At 47.8% G+C, this 12031-nt stretch overlaps 1 protein-coding gene across 1 annotated transcript; it reads left to right on the top strand.

Annotated features, from left to right (window-relative positions):
- The first annotated feature begins 393 nt into the window (after positions 1-393).
- LOC119268971 (ribose-phosphate pyrophosphokinase 3, chloroplastic-like) lies at positions 394-4279 on the top strand. The gene is made up of 7 exons (XM_037550695.1): positions 394-904; positions 1571-1886; positions 1977-2072; positions 2171-2239; positions 2341-2469; positions 2630-2729; positions 3877-4279. The coding sequence occupies exons 1-7, from the start codon at positions 525-527 to the stop codon at positions 4008-4010; spliced, it is 1224 nt and encodes a 407-aa protein (XP_037406592.1). The 5' UTR covers positions 394-524; the 3' UTR covers positions 4011-4279.
- Positions 4280-12031: the final 7752 nt, after the last annotated feature.

Genomic DNA, 12031 nt, shown 5'->3' with positions numbered 1-12031 from the left:
TTATTTTATTTTGCAATGAAAAGGGGATAATCCCGGTTAAAAAAGACAGTACCATAAGATGAGAAGAAACCATTAATCGGAATCACACACTTTTTTTTGAGAGAGAGAATCACACTTGTTTTTTTTTTGAATTAACATAACGTTTGATCGCAAACACGTTTTAAACGGACAAGAACCAGAGATGACACGAATGTATACACGTGACGCGACGCCCAGAGTCCCAACAACAGAAAAACGGCGTTTCGAATCCTTATCGGCTGACCGCTCCGGCGGGCATACGCCATCCTCCCCGGTCGTGAGTCCGCCCTGGTCCGCACCTACCCAAACGAGACGACCCACCGTCCGCCGCCGGTGCGCCCACGCCGCTCTCCCCTGTCCAACCCCGACAATTCTCTCCCACGGTAAACAAACACGCGCAGTACATAAACTACCGCGCGCGCCTGCCTCCCCTCGGCCTGCTCACCTGCCACATCAGAACCAGTCCTCCCCCTCGCGGCGCGCGTGACAGGCGAGGCAGACCGAAGATGGCAACGGCAGCCTCCGCCTCCGCCTCCCCCGCCGCTCTGCGCGCCAAAACCCCAGCCCCGGGCGCGCACCCCAGCCCGAAGTCCAGCCTCGCATTCCCGTGGCCTTCCCCCGGCGCCTCCGCGTCCGCCTCCGCCGCTGCCTCCGGCAGGCTCCACGCCAGCCTCCACCTCGGCGGGGTCCGCGGCGTCGGCACCGCCAACGGCACCGGCCTCCACGTGCTGCACCCCGACGTCAAGCCGCTGGCCGTGCCCAAGATGGCCGGCGGCGCGGGGGCGCAGAAGAGCATCCTGCTCTACCACTGCGAGGAGATGAGGGATCTCGCCCAGCAGGTGGCCGCCCGGAACGACGACATCGAGCTCTGCACCATCTCCTGGAGGTCCCGGCCGAGCTCCCTCTTCACTTCTAGTATTGCGTTGCTCTGTTTTACTCCTTGGGTGTTTGAATTTTATTTGGTGCGTCCGGAATAGTGGATTCTCTGGGCACACAATTTGAGCCCCAGGCTTTCAGTCTGTCGGAGGGAAGTCTCTCGATTGCTCCAGTTCAGGGAAAATAGGCAGATGTGATGATTTGGGCGTGGGCTCGTTTAAACTTGCAGAGTGCATCAGGATGACATTTCTTCCCCAAACTAATGGAGAAATCATGTTAAGGAAAAATGTCCAAAGTGGATGGAAAGTGGAAACATTCTGGAGACATCCGGATTGATAATTGATGGAGGGGATCTAACCCAATTATTGTTCAGTAGGCACTTGGGACAACAGAAGCATGTTATATTACAATTCGCGTAGAAACTGTACTTCCTTTCACAAACGCCTGTTATGGCCCAAAAACTGATTTAGTAGCATATATGTGATTGCTCATGGGCACCATCAAGGGACGTAGAATTGGAAGTGTAAATCATCGCAATGTTCTGATCATGGTAATTTAGGAGTAGGTAGGAACAAGGACTTTTTTACTTTTAAATTTGAATCTGCAGCAACTTATTTAATGTTAGTAGAAGTACACCAAACTTATGTCTCCTGTTAACTTCTGCTCAATTTTTCAGGAAGTTTCCCGATGGATTTCCAGATTTGTTCATACCAAATGCCCAGAACATTCGTGGGCGACATGTTGCCTTCTTAGCATCATTCAGCTCGCCTGGTGTCATATTTGAGCAAATATCGATTATATATAATCTGCCAAAGCTGTTCATTGCTTCATTTACTTTGATACTGCCATTTTTCCCAACTGGGACTTCCGAGCGTATGGAAGACGAAGGAGATGTCGCAACCGCCTTTACACTTGCTAGAAGCTTGTCACACATACCAATATCCAGAGGTGGACCCACCAGTTTAGTGATTTTTGATATTCATGCTTTGCAGGTAAGTGAAATTCGTCCATATCATCCAGTTGAGTTCTTCACCTGTTCCTTTAAAAAAATACGTGTAAACTTGTGTTCAACAATACATCAGGAGAGATTCTACTTTGGAGATGCAATCTTACCATGTTTCGAGAGTGGCATCCCCTTGTTGAAAAGTAGGCTTCAGGAGCTACCTGATTCTGATAACGTGAGTACGCTCGAGTCCCAGTTAAAGGAAGAAAAACAAGTTTTAATTGACAATGTTGTATGGTATCTGTCTGATACACTCCTTAATATGTTTTTCAGATAGCCATAGCTTTTCCAGATGATGGCGCATGGAAGCGCTTCTATAAGCAACTCCAACATTTTCCTATGGTAAATATGCTCTGTCCTAACACCTCTAAACATGAACAGAAATTGTCATTCTTATCTATTTATTGTATAATGACTTGTTTCCGCAAAATGTGTTGAAATAGATTATATGCAACAAAGTTAGAGAAGGTGATCAAAGAATTGTGCGTATAAAAGAAGGAGATGCTAGAGGCCGTCATGTTGTTATAGTGGATGACTTGGTGCAGTCTGGTGGTACTTTGATTGAATGCCAGGTAATGAAATTTGTTTATGGCTTAACATCTCCTTTTATTCTGGTGATTAGTTGTGGATCTTCAACTCATGTGTCCTTGTGGTTGAATAAATTTATATCTCAATTATGTATTTTTACCATACTTCATCAAGAGTGTAAACTAACACTAGTTTCCTGTGCAGAAAGTGTTGGCTGCTCATGGAGCAGCAAAGGTTAGTGCATACGTAACACATGGCATTTTCCCCAACAAATCATGGGAGAAATTTAAGCCTGATAATGGAGGTATGTACCCGTCATTAGCTTCATAATATTAGCATGCTAAAAGGTTTCCCTTGGTATTTTTATTAGTTTTCTCTTTATTGCTCCTGAATCAGAGATTCATAGACAAATAATATGATTATGAACAAGTTAGTTTCTTTCTCAGCTGATACCCTCTTAATAGCATGTGACCGAATTAGAACAGCTGGTCAAATTGGTTGGCAAACCTATTTTCCTTTTTTTTGTTGCTTTGTCACTGTTAAACATTTATTCTTTCACCTACCATACATGTTTGACTGAGCAACGGATTCTTGATTTTCCAACGAGCTCACATATGAAATGTCCTTCGCCCTAAAGGGAAAACCATTTTCTCTTCTTTTTGCCAAGTCAGCTTCTAGATGCAAACTTGTCCAACTTTTGGCTTGCATGGGATGAAATCCTTAAAAAATATCAAAGAAAGAAGCCTTCCAGTTCCTACCGTGACACATAAAATCTTATGATTTTCCTTGCATCCTACTTTCTTGTTGATGCAGTGTAGCTGCATCATGTTTCAACTCCAATGTTATGTATATATCTTTTTGTCCTAACACCTTGAGACACCAATTTGAGTGAAGAAATTTGGAGAACCCACTTTTGATTGTTCACGCAAACAGCCATCCTATAAGGTTTCAACTCCAATGTTATATTCTTCGCATCCTAATTCACCATTGAGGCAGTTAGGATGCATCGTGCCCCGTAACCTTTCCTTATGCAAGTAAAATCTTTTGTTCAAATACTTTGTGGGAAGCACTACCCAACAAAAGCTTTGCGGCTCGATGCATTGCTAGAAGAAAACGTTATTTACAAGCCCGAGAAGAGGCCAACAGCCTAGAGTACAATGCTCCATTTGTCCTGGCAAGCGGGCCAGATGTAGAACTTGACCCGCAGAGGGCCCACGTGCTAGCTTCCAATATCTAGATACAATCGGCCCCTGGAAGAGGGTCTTGTGGCAGGACTTAAAAATACTGAGGGTGCCACACAGTTACCTCTGTGTACATGACTATGATGGAAGCACCTTGCACAAATGAAATTTCAAGAGCTTTTGCTAGTTCAGCACTTTTGTGTTATAAAAATAATTTGTTCTGCATTTTCTTGATTATATTTACCAAGTTGGTCATTGTAAAAATTTCAGAGGGCCCGGAGCACGCCCTGAGCCACTTTTGGATTACCGACTCGTGCCCTCTCACAGTTGAAGCGGTCAAGGACAGACGGCCGTTTGAAATTCTCAGCCTGGCAGATTCTATTGCTTCTGCTCTTCAGATTTAGCAAGCCGATTTGGTCTGCTCGCTCGGCTGCAATATTGTTTAGTTCATTCTTCTAGCACATTGCTTCCCACCTTTTTTTTTGCAGTAGTTTCTTTTGGCTGAGATATTGTGTAGTTCATTTTTTAATCTTCACCTCAGGGAAGTGTTCAATGGATTGTTGGGACCACAAAAACATTTCTAGGATAGTATGCCTAATAACTTGGCAGGACAAGCCAGGTGAGTCACATGTTTGCTATATAAATAAAAATTCAAATAAGTTTATCTGGCTTCTATTCTTGCATACTTTTCTCCCGATTTATGTCATGTCTACGGTGGCTGATTCCGGTGGTAAGAAGGATTTCGGAAGTGCCTGCTAGTGCTGTTGCCATGCCGCCGCTGCATGTGGGCTGTTGGCTCATCCACCTCTACACTTGATAAACTATGGTGCCAGGATCTTGGCGGGATTCGGATAGATAATGATAGGGATAGGGATGGCTCTTTTTTTTTTGACGGGAAGGCCTTCCTGGCTTGCACTTACATCATCCGCTGTAAAACTAGGAGCTGTATCCAACCACATGGTTGGTGGATTACACCGTAGGGTGGACTAACGAGCAACTCGGCTCGTTAAGCTCGTACTCGTTAAGGCTCGGCTCGTTAAGCTCGTTAAGATTAACGAGCAGAAAACCTTGCTCGGCTCGGCTCGTTAAGCTCGTGAGCGCCCGCGAGAGCTCGTTAACAGATTATAATGTGTTACGATATACATGATGAATGTGTAGGTATGGTTTTTAAGATGAAATATGGTGACTAAAAAAATGAAGTAGTTTGTTACCTCATATGTTGATTAGATTAAATAGATGGGTTGAGGTGCTACAAAAAGTTTGTCACGTAAGATGGAAATATTTGTTGTGTTGTTACTAACGAGCTTAATGAGCTACTCGCGAATCTTGTTAGCTAACGAGATAAAATCAATGATTGGTTATGTTCATTAAGAAGCGAGTTATGAGCTTAACAAGCCAAACTATCGAGCGCTCATTAAGCTCGCGAGCTTCGAGCTTTTGGTCCAACCCTAAGTACACCTCCCAAAACTAGCTAGCTCATGGGCTACTATATTAGACTCTCATTCTCGCACAATGATACGAAATAGGATTTCCCTCGCTTTATATTATAAACGAACACCGATCACGAGGTAACTGCCGGGGCAAACGGCACATCAAGCCCAAAGAAAAAAGAAAAAGACAAAAATGCCAACAACGGCAACTCGACAAGCACGAATGGTCTGCCACCGCCGCGCCCTCCATCTACGTCCCACCACTCGCCATGGCACCGGACCGCCGCGTACCAAACAACACCTCCAAGGAGGAATGCGACGCCAACGACACTACTGTCCGGGCAAGTCCTAGGGTTTCCGCCGGCACACGGAAGGGGAGCGAGGGAGGGGTAGCACCAACGCCCTTCAAGAAGGAATGGCGGCACCCATCGGCGTCACCACGTCGGAGCCGGAAGAACCAGCAGGGATTTCTCCAGCACCCCCATGCCTCGACCCCCACTAGAACGGAGCCAACACACCATCTTGCCACCCGCAAGCACGCGCCACCACGGTCTTGGACCCATCCACGCCGTCTTGCTGCGAACACCACGACGAGGTCAAAAGAGCAGAGGCGAGATGCGCCTAGATGGCACGGACGGAGGCACCGGTGCCAAATGGGAGGGAACCGCCTCCACCGTCGTCACGCCGGAGGCCTCTGCCTCCAGAACCGACGCGGATTGCCTATCGGATGCTGCAGCCGAGCCACACCAGGCCACCCGGGCCTGGCCGGGCCCATAAGGGACCGCAAAGCCCTGACCACCGCGCTGCTGCACGCCGGCAGCCGAGCCGCCAACCGCCACCAGCCCGATGCGCCGCCACCGCCTCCTGAGGGCCAAGCCAACGCCGCGCCTGTCGCCGGCCCGCCCCGGCCCAAATGGGGCCCGAAGGGCCCAGATCTGGATCAGGCGGACACCGCCAGCCTGCGCTGTCGCGCTGCCCCGCCGCCAACGGCGCCGCCACCGCCCAAAGCTCGCCGCCGCCCGTGATGGGAAGCCCCCCCGCCGCACAGGACCACCGCCGCCTGAAGACACCGCTAGGAGCCACTCCCTCCCGCGCCGGAGAAACCCTAGATGGGGAAGGGCTGGGGGCCGCCGCCGCCAACGTCGCGCGGGTAGGCCTGTGGCGGGCGCTAGCGACGGCGGCAGGGAGGAGGAGGAGGGGAGTGGGGAGACGCTCGCGGGGAAGGAGGGGAGGCGCGGCCGGCCGCCCGCGGGGGCGACGCGGTCGCGGTCGAGAGGGCAAAGATCGATATAGACATTCCCGAACTCTTTCAGTAAATTCGACAATCATTGAGAATTGGTGCTGCAATCAAGGAATATCCTTCATTCTTAGTCAGTGCCTCCACCACGGTCAAATTATCAGTTTGTATGTAAATCTTGCTGCATCCTAGGCTTTGGATACGTAAACAATCCCGTCTCATTGCCTCTGCCTCCATTGACACCACATCTTAAACATGTTCCATTTGAAGGAAATATGCCCTAGAGGCAATAATGAAGTTATTATTTATATTTCCTTATATCATGATAAATGTTTATTATTCATGCTAGAATTGTATTAACCGGAAACTTAGTACATGTGTGAATACATAGACAAATAGAGTGTCCCTAGTATGCCTCTACTTGACTAGCTCGTTAATCAAAGATGGTTAAGTTTCCTGACCATAGACATGTGTTGTCATTTGATGAACGGGATCACATCATTAGAGAATGATGTGATGGACAAGACTCATCCGTTATCTTAGCATAATGATCATTTAGTTTTATTGTTATTGCTTTCTTCATGACTTATACATATTCCTCTGACTATGAGATTATGCAACTCCCGTACACGGGAGGAACACCTTGTGTGCTATCAAACGTCACAACGTAACTGGGTGATTATAAAGATGCTCTACAGGTGTCTCCGAAGGTGTTTGTTGAGTTGCCATAGATCGGGATTAGGATTTGTCACTCCGAGTATCGGGAAGGTATCTCTGGGCCCTCTCGGTAGTGCACATCACTATAAGCCTTGCAAGCAATGTGACTAATGAGTTAGTTACGAGATGATGCACTACGAAATGAGTAAAGAGACTTGCCGGTAACGAGATTGAACAAGGTATGATGATACCGATGATTGAATCTCGGGCAAGTAACATACCGATGACAAAGGGAATGACATATGTTGTTATGCGGTTTGACCGATAAAGATCTTCGTAGAATATGTACGAACCAATATGAGCATCCAGGTTCCGCTATTGGTTATTGACCGGAGATGTGTCTCGGTCATGTCTACATAGTTCTCAAACCCGTAGGGTCCGCACGCTTAATGTTTGATGACGATTTGTATTATGAGTTATGTGTTTTGGTGACCGAAGTTTGTTTGGAGTTCCGGATGAGATCACGGACATGACGAGGAATCTCGAAATGGTAGAGATGTAAAGATTAATATAATGGAAGGTTATATACGGACACCGGAATGGTTCTGAAAAAGTTCGAAGATTTTTCGGAGTACCGGGAGGTTACCGAAACCCCCCTGGAAAGTTAATGGGCCTAATGGGCCATAGTGGAGGAGAGGAGGCAGGCCACGGGAGGTGGCGCGCGCCCCCCTTGCCCAATCCGAATTGGACAAGGGGAGGGGGCGTGGTGTAACACCCACGATGCGGCTATATCTCCCACGTGTCGAGGCACGACTTAGAGGCATAACTGCATTGTGGTTTAGTCGCAAGAAGGGTCATCTTCACACAATCCCATGTAATGAACAAGAAAGGGATAAGAGAGTTGGCTTACAATCGCCACTTCACACAATACTTAAATAATTCATACATCATCCAAAATACACACATAGTCCGACTACGGACAAACCAAATGAAAAGAAGATAAACCCAACTGCTAGATCCCTGATCGTCCCAACAGGGCTCCACTACTGATTGTCAGGAAACGAAACATAGTAACGGCCAAGGTCCTCGTCGAACTCCCACTTGAGTTTGGTAGCATCACCTGCACTGGTATCATCGGCACCTGCAACTGTTTTGGTAGTATCTGTGAGTCACGCGGACTCAGCAATCTCAAAACCCGCGAGATCAAGACTATTTAAGCTTATGGGTAGGATAAGCTAATGAGGTGGAGCTGCAGCAAGCGCTAAGCAAATATGGTGGCTAACATACGCAAATAAGAGTAAGATGAGAAGCTACGCAACGGTCGTGTAGCTAGAAGTGATCAAGAAGTGATCCTGAAACTATTTACGTGCATACATAACCCAAACCGTGTTCACTTCCCACACTCCGCCGAAAAGAGACCATCACGGCTACACACGCGGTTGATTTATTTTAATTAAGTCAAGTGTCAAGTTCTCTACAATCGGATATTAACAAATTCCCATCTGCCACATAACCGCGGGCAGCTCTCGAAAGTTTATACCCTGCAGGGGTGTCCCAACTTAGCCCATCACAAGCTCTCACGATCAACGAAGGATATTCCTTCTTCCGGAACAACCCGATCAGACCCAGAATCTCGATTACAAGACATTTCGGCAATGGTAAAACAAGACCAGCAAGACCGCTCGACTGTGCCGACAAATCCCGATAGGAGATGCACATATGTCGTTCTCAGGGCACACCGGATGAGACATCCTACAAGTAAAACCAACCCTCAAGTTTCCCCGAGGTGGCCCTACAGTCTACTCGGTTCAAACCAACACTCAGAGGAGCACTGGCCCAAGGGGGGTTTAAAATAAAGATGACCCTCGGGTCTGCAGAACCCAAGGGAAAGTTATAGGTTGTTAGGAAAATGTAAAACCAAGGTTGAGCCTTGCTGGAGGAGTTTTATTCAAAGCGAACTGTCCAGGAGGTCTCCGTGTATCGGAGAGGTATCTCTGGGCCTTCTTAGTAATGCACATCACTATAAGCCTTGCAAGCAATGTGACTAATGAGTTAGTTGCGGGATGATGCATTATGGAACGAGTAAAGAGACTTGCCGGGAACGAGATTGAACTAGGTATGATGATACCGACGATAAAATCTCGGGCAAGTAATATACCGATGACAAAGGGAACAACGTATGTTGTTATGCGGTTTAACCGATAAAGATCTTCGTAGAATATGTAGGAGCCAATATGAGCATCCAGGTTTCACTATTGGTTATTTACCGGAGATGTGTCTCGGTCATGTCTACATAGTTCTCGAACCCGTAGGGTCCGCATGCTTAACGTTCGATGACGATTTATATTATGAGTTATGTGATTTGATGACGAAGTTTGTTCGGAGTCCTGGATGAGATCACGGACATGACTAGGAGTCTTGAATTTGTCGAGACATAAAGATCGATATATTGGAAGGCTATATTCACATATCGGAAAGGTTTTGAGTGGTTCGGGTATTTTTCGGAGTACCGGAGAGTTACGGGAATTCGCCGGGGGAAGTATTGGGCCTTCATGGGCCTTAGTGGAAAGGAGAGAAGGGCCACAAGGGGAGGCCACACGCCCCCATGGGCTGGTCCAAATTGGACTAGGGAGGGGGCGGCGCCCCCCTCTTTCCTTCTCCCTCTCCTACTCCTTCCCTCTCCCCCCTGGTGGAAAAGTAAGGGGAGTCCAACTAGGATTGGGAATCCTAGTTGGATTCCCCCTATAGGCGCGCCCCTGCTAGGCCGGCCTCCTCTTCCCCCCTCCTTTATATACATGGGCAGGGGGCACCCAAAGATACACAAGTTGATCTTTTAGCCGTGTGCGGTGCCCCCCTCCACATTTACACACCTCGGTCATATTGTCGTAATGCTTAGGCGAAGCCCTGCGCCGGTAACTTCATCATCACCATCACCACGCCGTCGTGGTGAAGAAACTCTCCCTCGGCCTCAATTGGATCAAGAGTTCGAGGGACGTCACCGAGCTAAACGTGTGCAGATCGCAGAGGCGCCGTGCGTTCGGTACTTGGATCGGTTGGATCGCGAAGACGTTCGACTACATCAACCGCATTACTAAATGCTCCCGCTTTCGGTCTATGAGGGTACGTGGATACACTCTCCCCGCTCGTTGTATGCTTCTCCTAGATAGATCCTGCGTGATTGTAGGAAATTTTTTTGAAATACTGCATTCCCCAACAGGAGGAACACCTTGTGTGCTATCAAACGTTACAACGTAACTGGGTGATTATAAAGATGCTCTACAGGTGTCTCCGAAGGTGTTTGTTGAGTTGCCATAGATCGAGATTAGGATTTGTCACTCCGAGTATCGGGGAGGTATCTCTGGGCCCTCTCGGTAATGCACATCACTATAAGCCTTGCAAGCAAAGTGGCTAATGAGTTAGTTATGGGATGATGCACTACAGAACGAGTAAATAGACTTGCCGATAACGAGATTGAACTAGGTATGATGATACCGACGATCGAATCTCGGGCAAGTAACATACCGATGACAAAGGGAATGACGTATGTTGTTATGCGGTTTGACCAATAAAGATCTTCATAGAATATGTAGGAACCAATATGAGCATCTAGGTTCCACTATTGGTTATTGACCGGAGATGTGTCTCGGTCATGTCTACATAGTTCTCGAACCCGTAGGGTCCGCACGCTTAACGTTCGATGATGATTTGTATTATGGGTTATGTGTTTTGGTGACCGAAGTTTGTTCGGAGTTCTGGATGAGATCATGGACATGACGAGGAGTCTCGAAATGGTCGAGAGGTAAAGATTCATATACTAGATAGTTATATACAGACACCGGAATGGTTCCGAAAAAGTTCGGGGATTTTTCAGAGTACCGGGAGGTTACAGGAACCCCCCGGAAAAGTTAATGGGCCTAATGGGCCATAGGAGGAGAGGAGGCAGGCCACGTGAGGTGGCGCGCGCCCCCCTTTCCTTCTCATCTCCCTCCTTTCCCCTTTCCCCTTCTCCGTTGGAAGGAAGGGGGCGAATCCTACTAGGAGTGGAGTCCTAGTAGGACTCCCCCCCATGGCGCGCCACCCCTAGCCGACCACCTCCTCCTCCCCTCCTTTATATACGGGGGCGGGGGGCACCCCAAAGGCACACCAAGAATTCTCTTAGCCGTGTGCGGTGCCCCCTCCATAGTTTACTCCTCCGGTCATAGCGTCGTAGTGCTTAGGCGAAGCCCTGCGCGGATCATGTCACCATCACTGTCATCACGCCATCATGCTGACGGAAATCTCCCTCGACCCTCTACTGGATCAAGAGTTCAAGGGACGCCATCAAGATGAATGTGTGCTGAACACGTTCGGTACTTGGATCGTGAAGACGTTCGACTACATCAACCGCGTTAACATAACGCTTCCGCTTACGGTCTACGAGGGTACGTGGACACACTCTTCTCGTTGCTATGCATCTCCTAGATAGATCTTGTGTGTTCATAGGAATTTTTTTGAAATTGCATGCTACGTTCCCCAATACCATCCATGTTGTTGATGCTTCAATAAATCATCTGTTATGATCCCTCGCAACAACTCCACAAGCACCCAAACCATCCTCTACAGTGATAAAGTTGAATCCGACAGATTTTGAGGTAGGGATCATAAGCTAGGTGCCTTGAAACGATGGGAATAAGGACGCATGGTTTTTACCCATGTTCAGGCTCTCCCAAAAGATTGTATTATTGCGTTGGGTATACAAAGTACAAGTTGTCTACCGCGAGATTGTAATGTGTCTTCTACGAACCTGTCCCCTCAGTTTATATAGATACCAGGGCTCCTAGGGTTACAAGATCATAGTCGGCCACGTATGAGGAGACAAATATCATATGTCGCTCTGGGCTCGATCCATGGCAGCTGACGATGAAGTCCTCTGACTAGTAGCTCATGTGTGGGTCGATAGAGTGAAGACAAGTTCGTTTGTGACTACTTCGGATGATGTTTGCAGCTGGACCGGAGGGGTAGGGACAGGTGGTGGAACAAACTCTGTAGCAGTTGCAGCAAACGATAGAACAACATCAGCTAATCTGGGCATCGTCTGAAACCGAGTGGTAGTAGGAAGTGC

The sequence above is a fragment of the Triticum dicoccoides genome, chromosome 3A (genome assembly GCF_002162155.2).
Source record: "Triticum dicoccoides isolate Atlit2015 ecotype Zavitan chromosome 3A, WEW_v2.0, whole genome shotgun sequence".
Lineage (NCBI taxonomy): Eukaryota > Viridiplantae > Streptophyta > Magnoliopsida > Poales > Poaceae > Triticum > Triticum dicoccoides.
Note: the sequence above shows the minus strand (reverse complement) of the source record. Positions and strands in the feature narration are given on the sequence as shown.

Bases quoted from the DNA above. Each gene is read 5' to 3' on its own strand.
- LOC119268971 (XM_037550695.1), top strand. From the start codon at position 525: ATGGCAACGGCAGCCTCCGCCTCCGCCTCCCCCGCCGCTCTGCGCGCC. The intron at 1,887-1,976 runs GTAAGTGAAATT...ACAATACATCAG, and splicing joins TTGATATTCATGCTTTGCAG to GAGAGATTCTACTTTGGAGA. The intron at 2,073-2,170 runs GTGAGTACGCTC...TATGTTTTTCAG, and splicing joins AGCTACCTGATTCTGATAAC to ATAGCCATAGCTTTTCCAGA.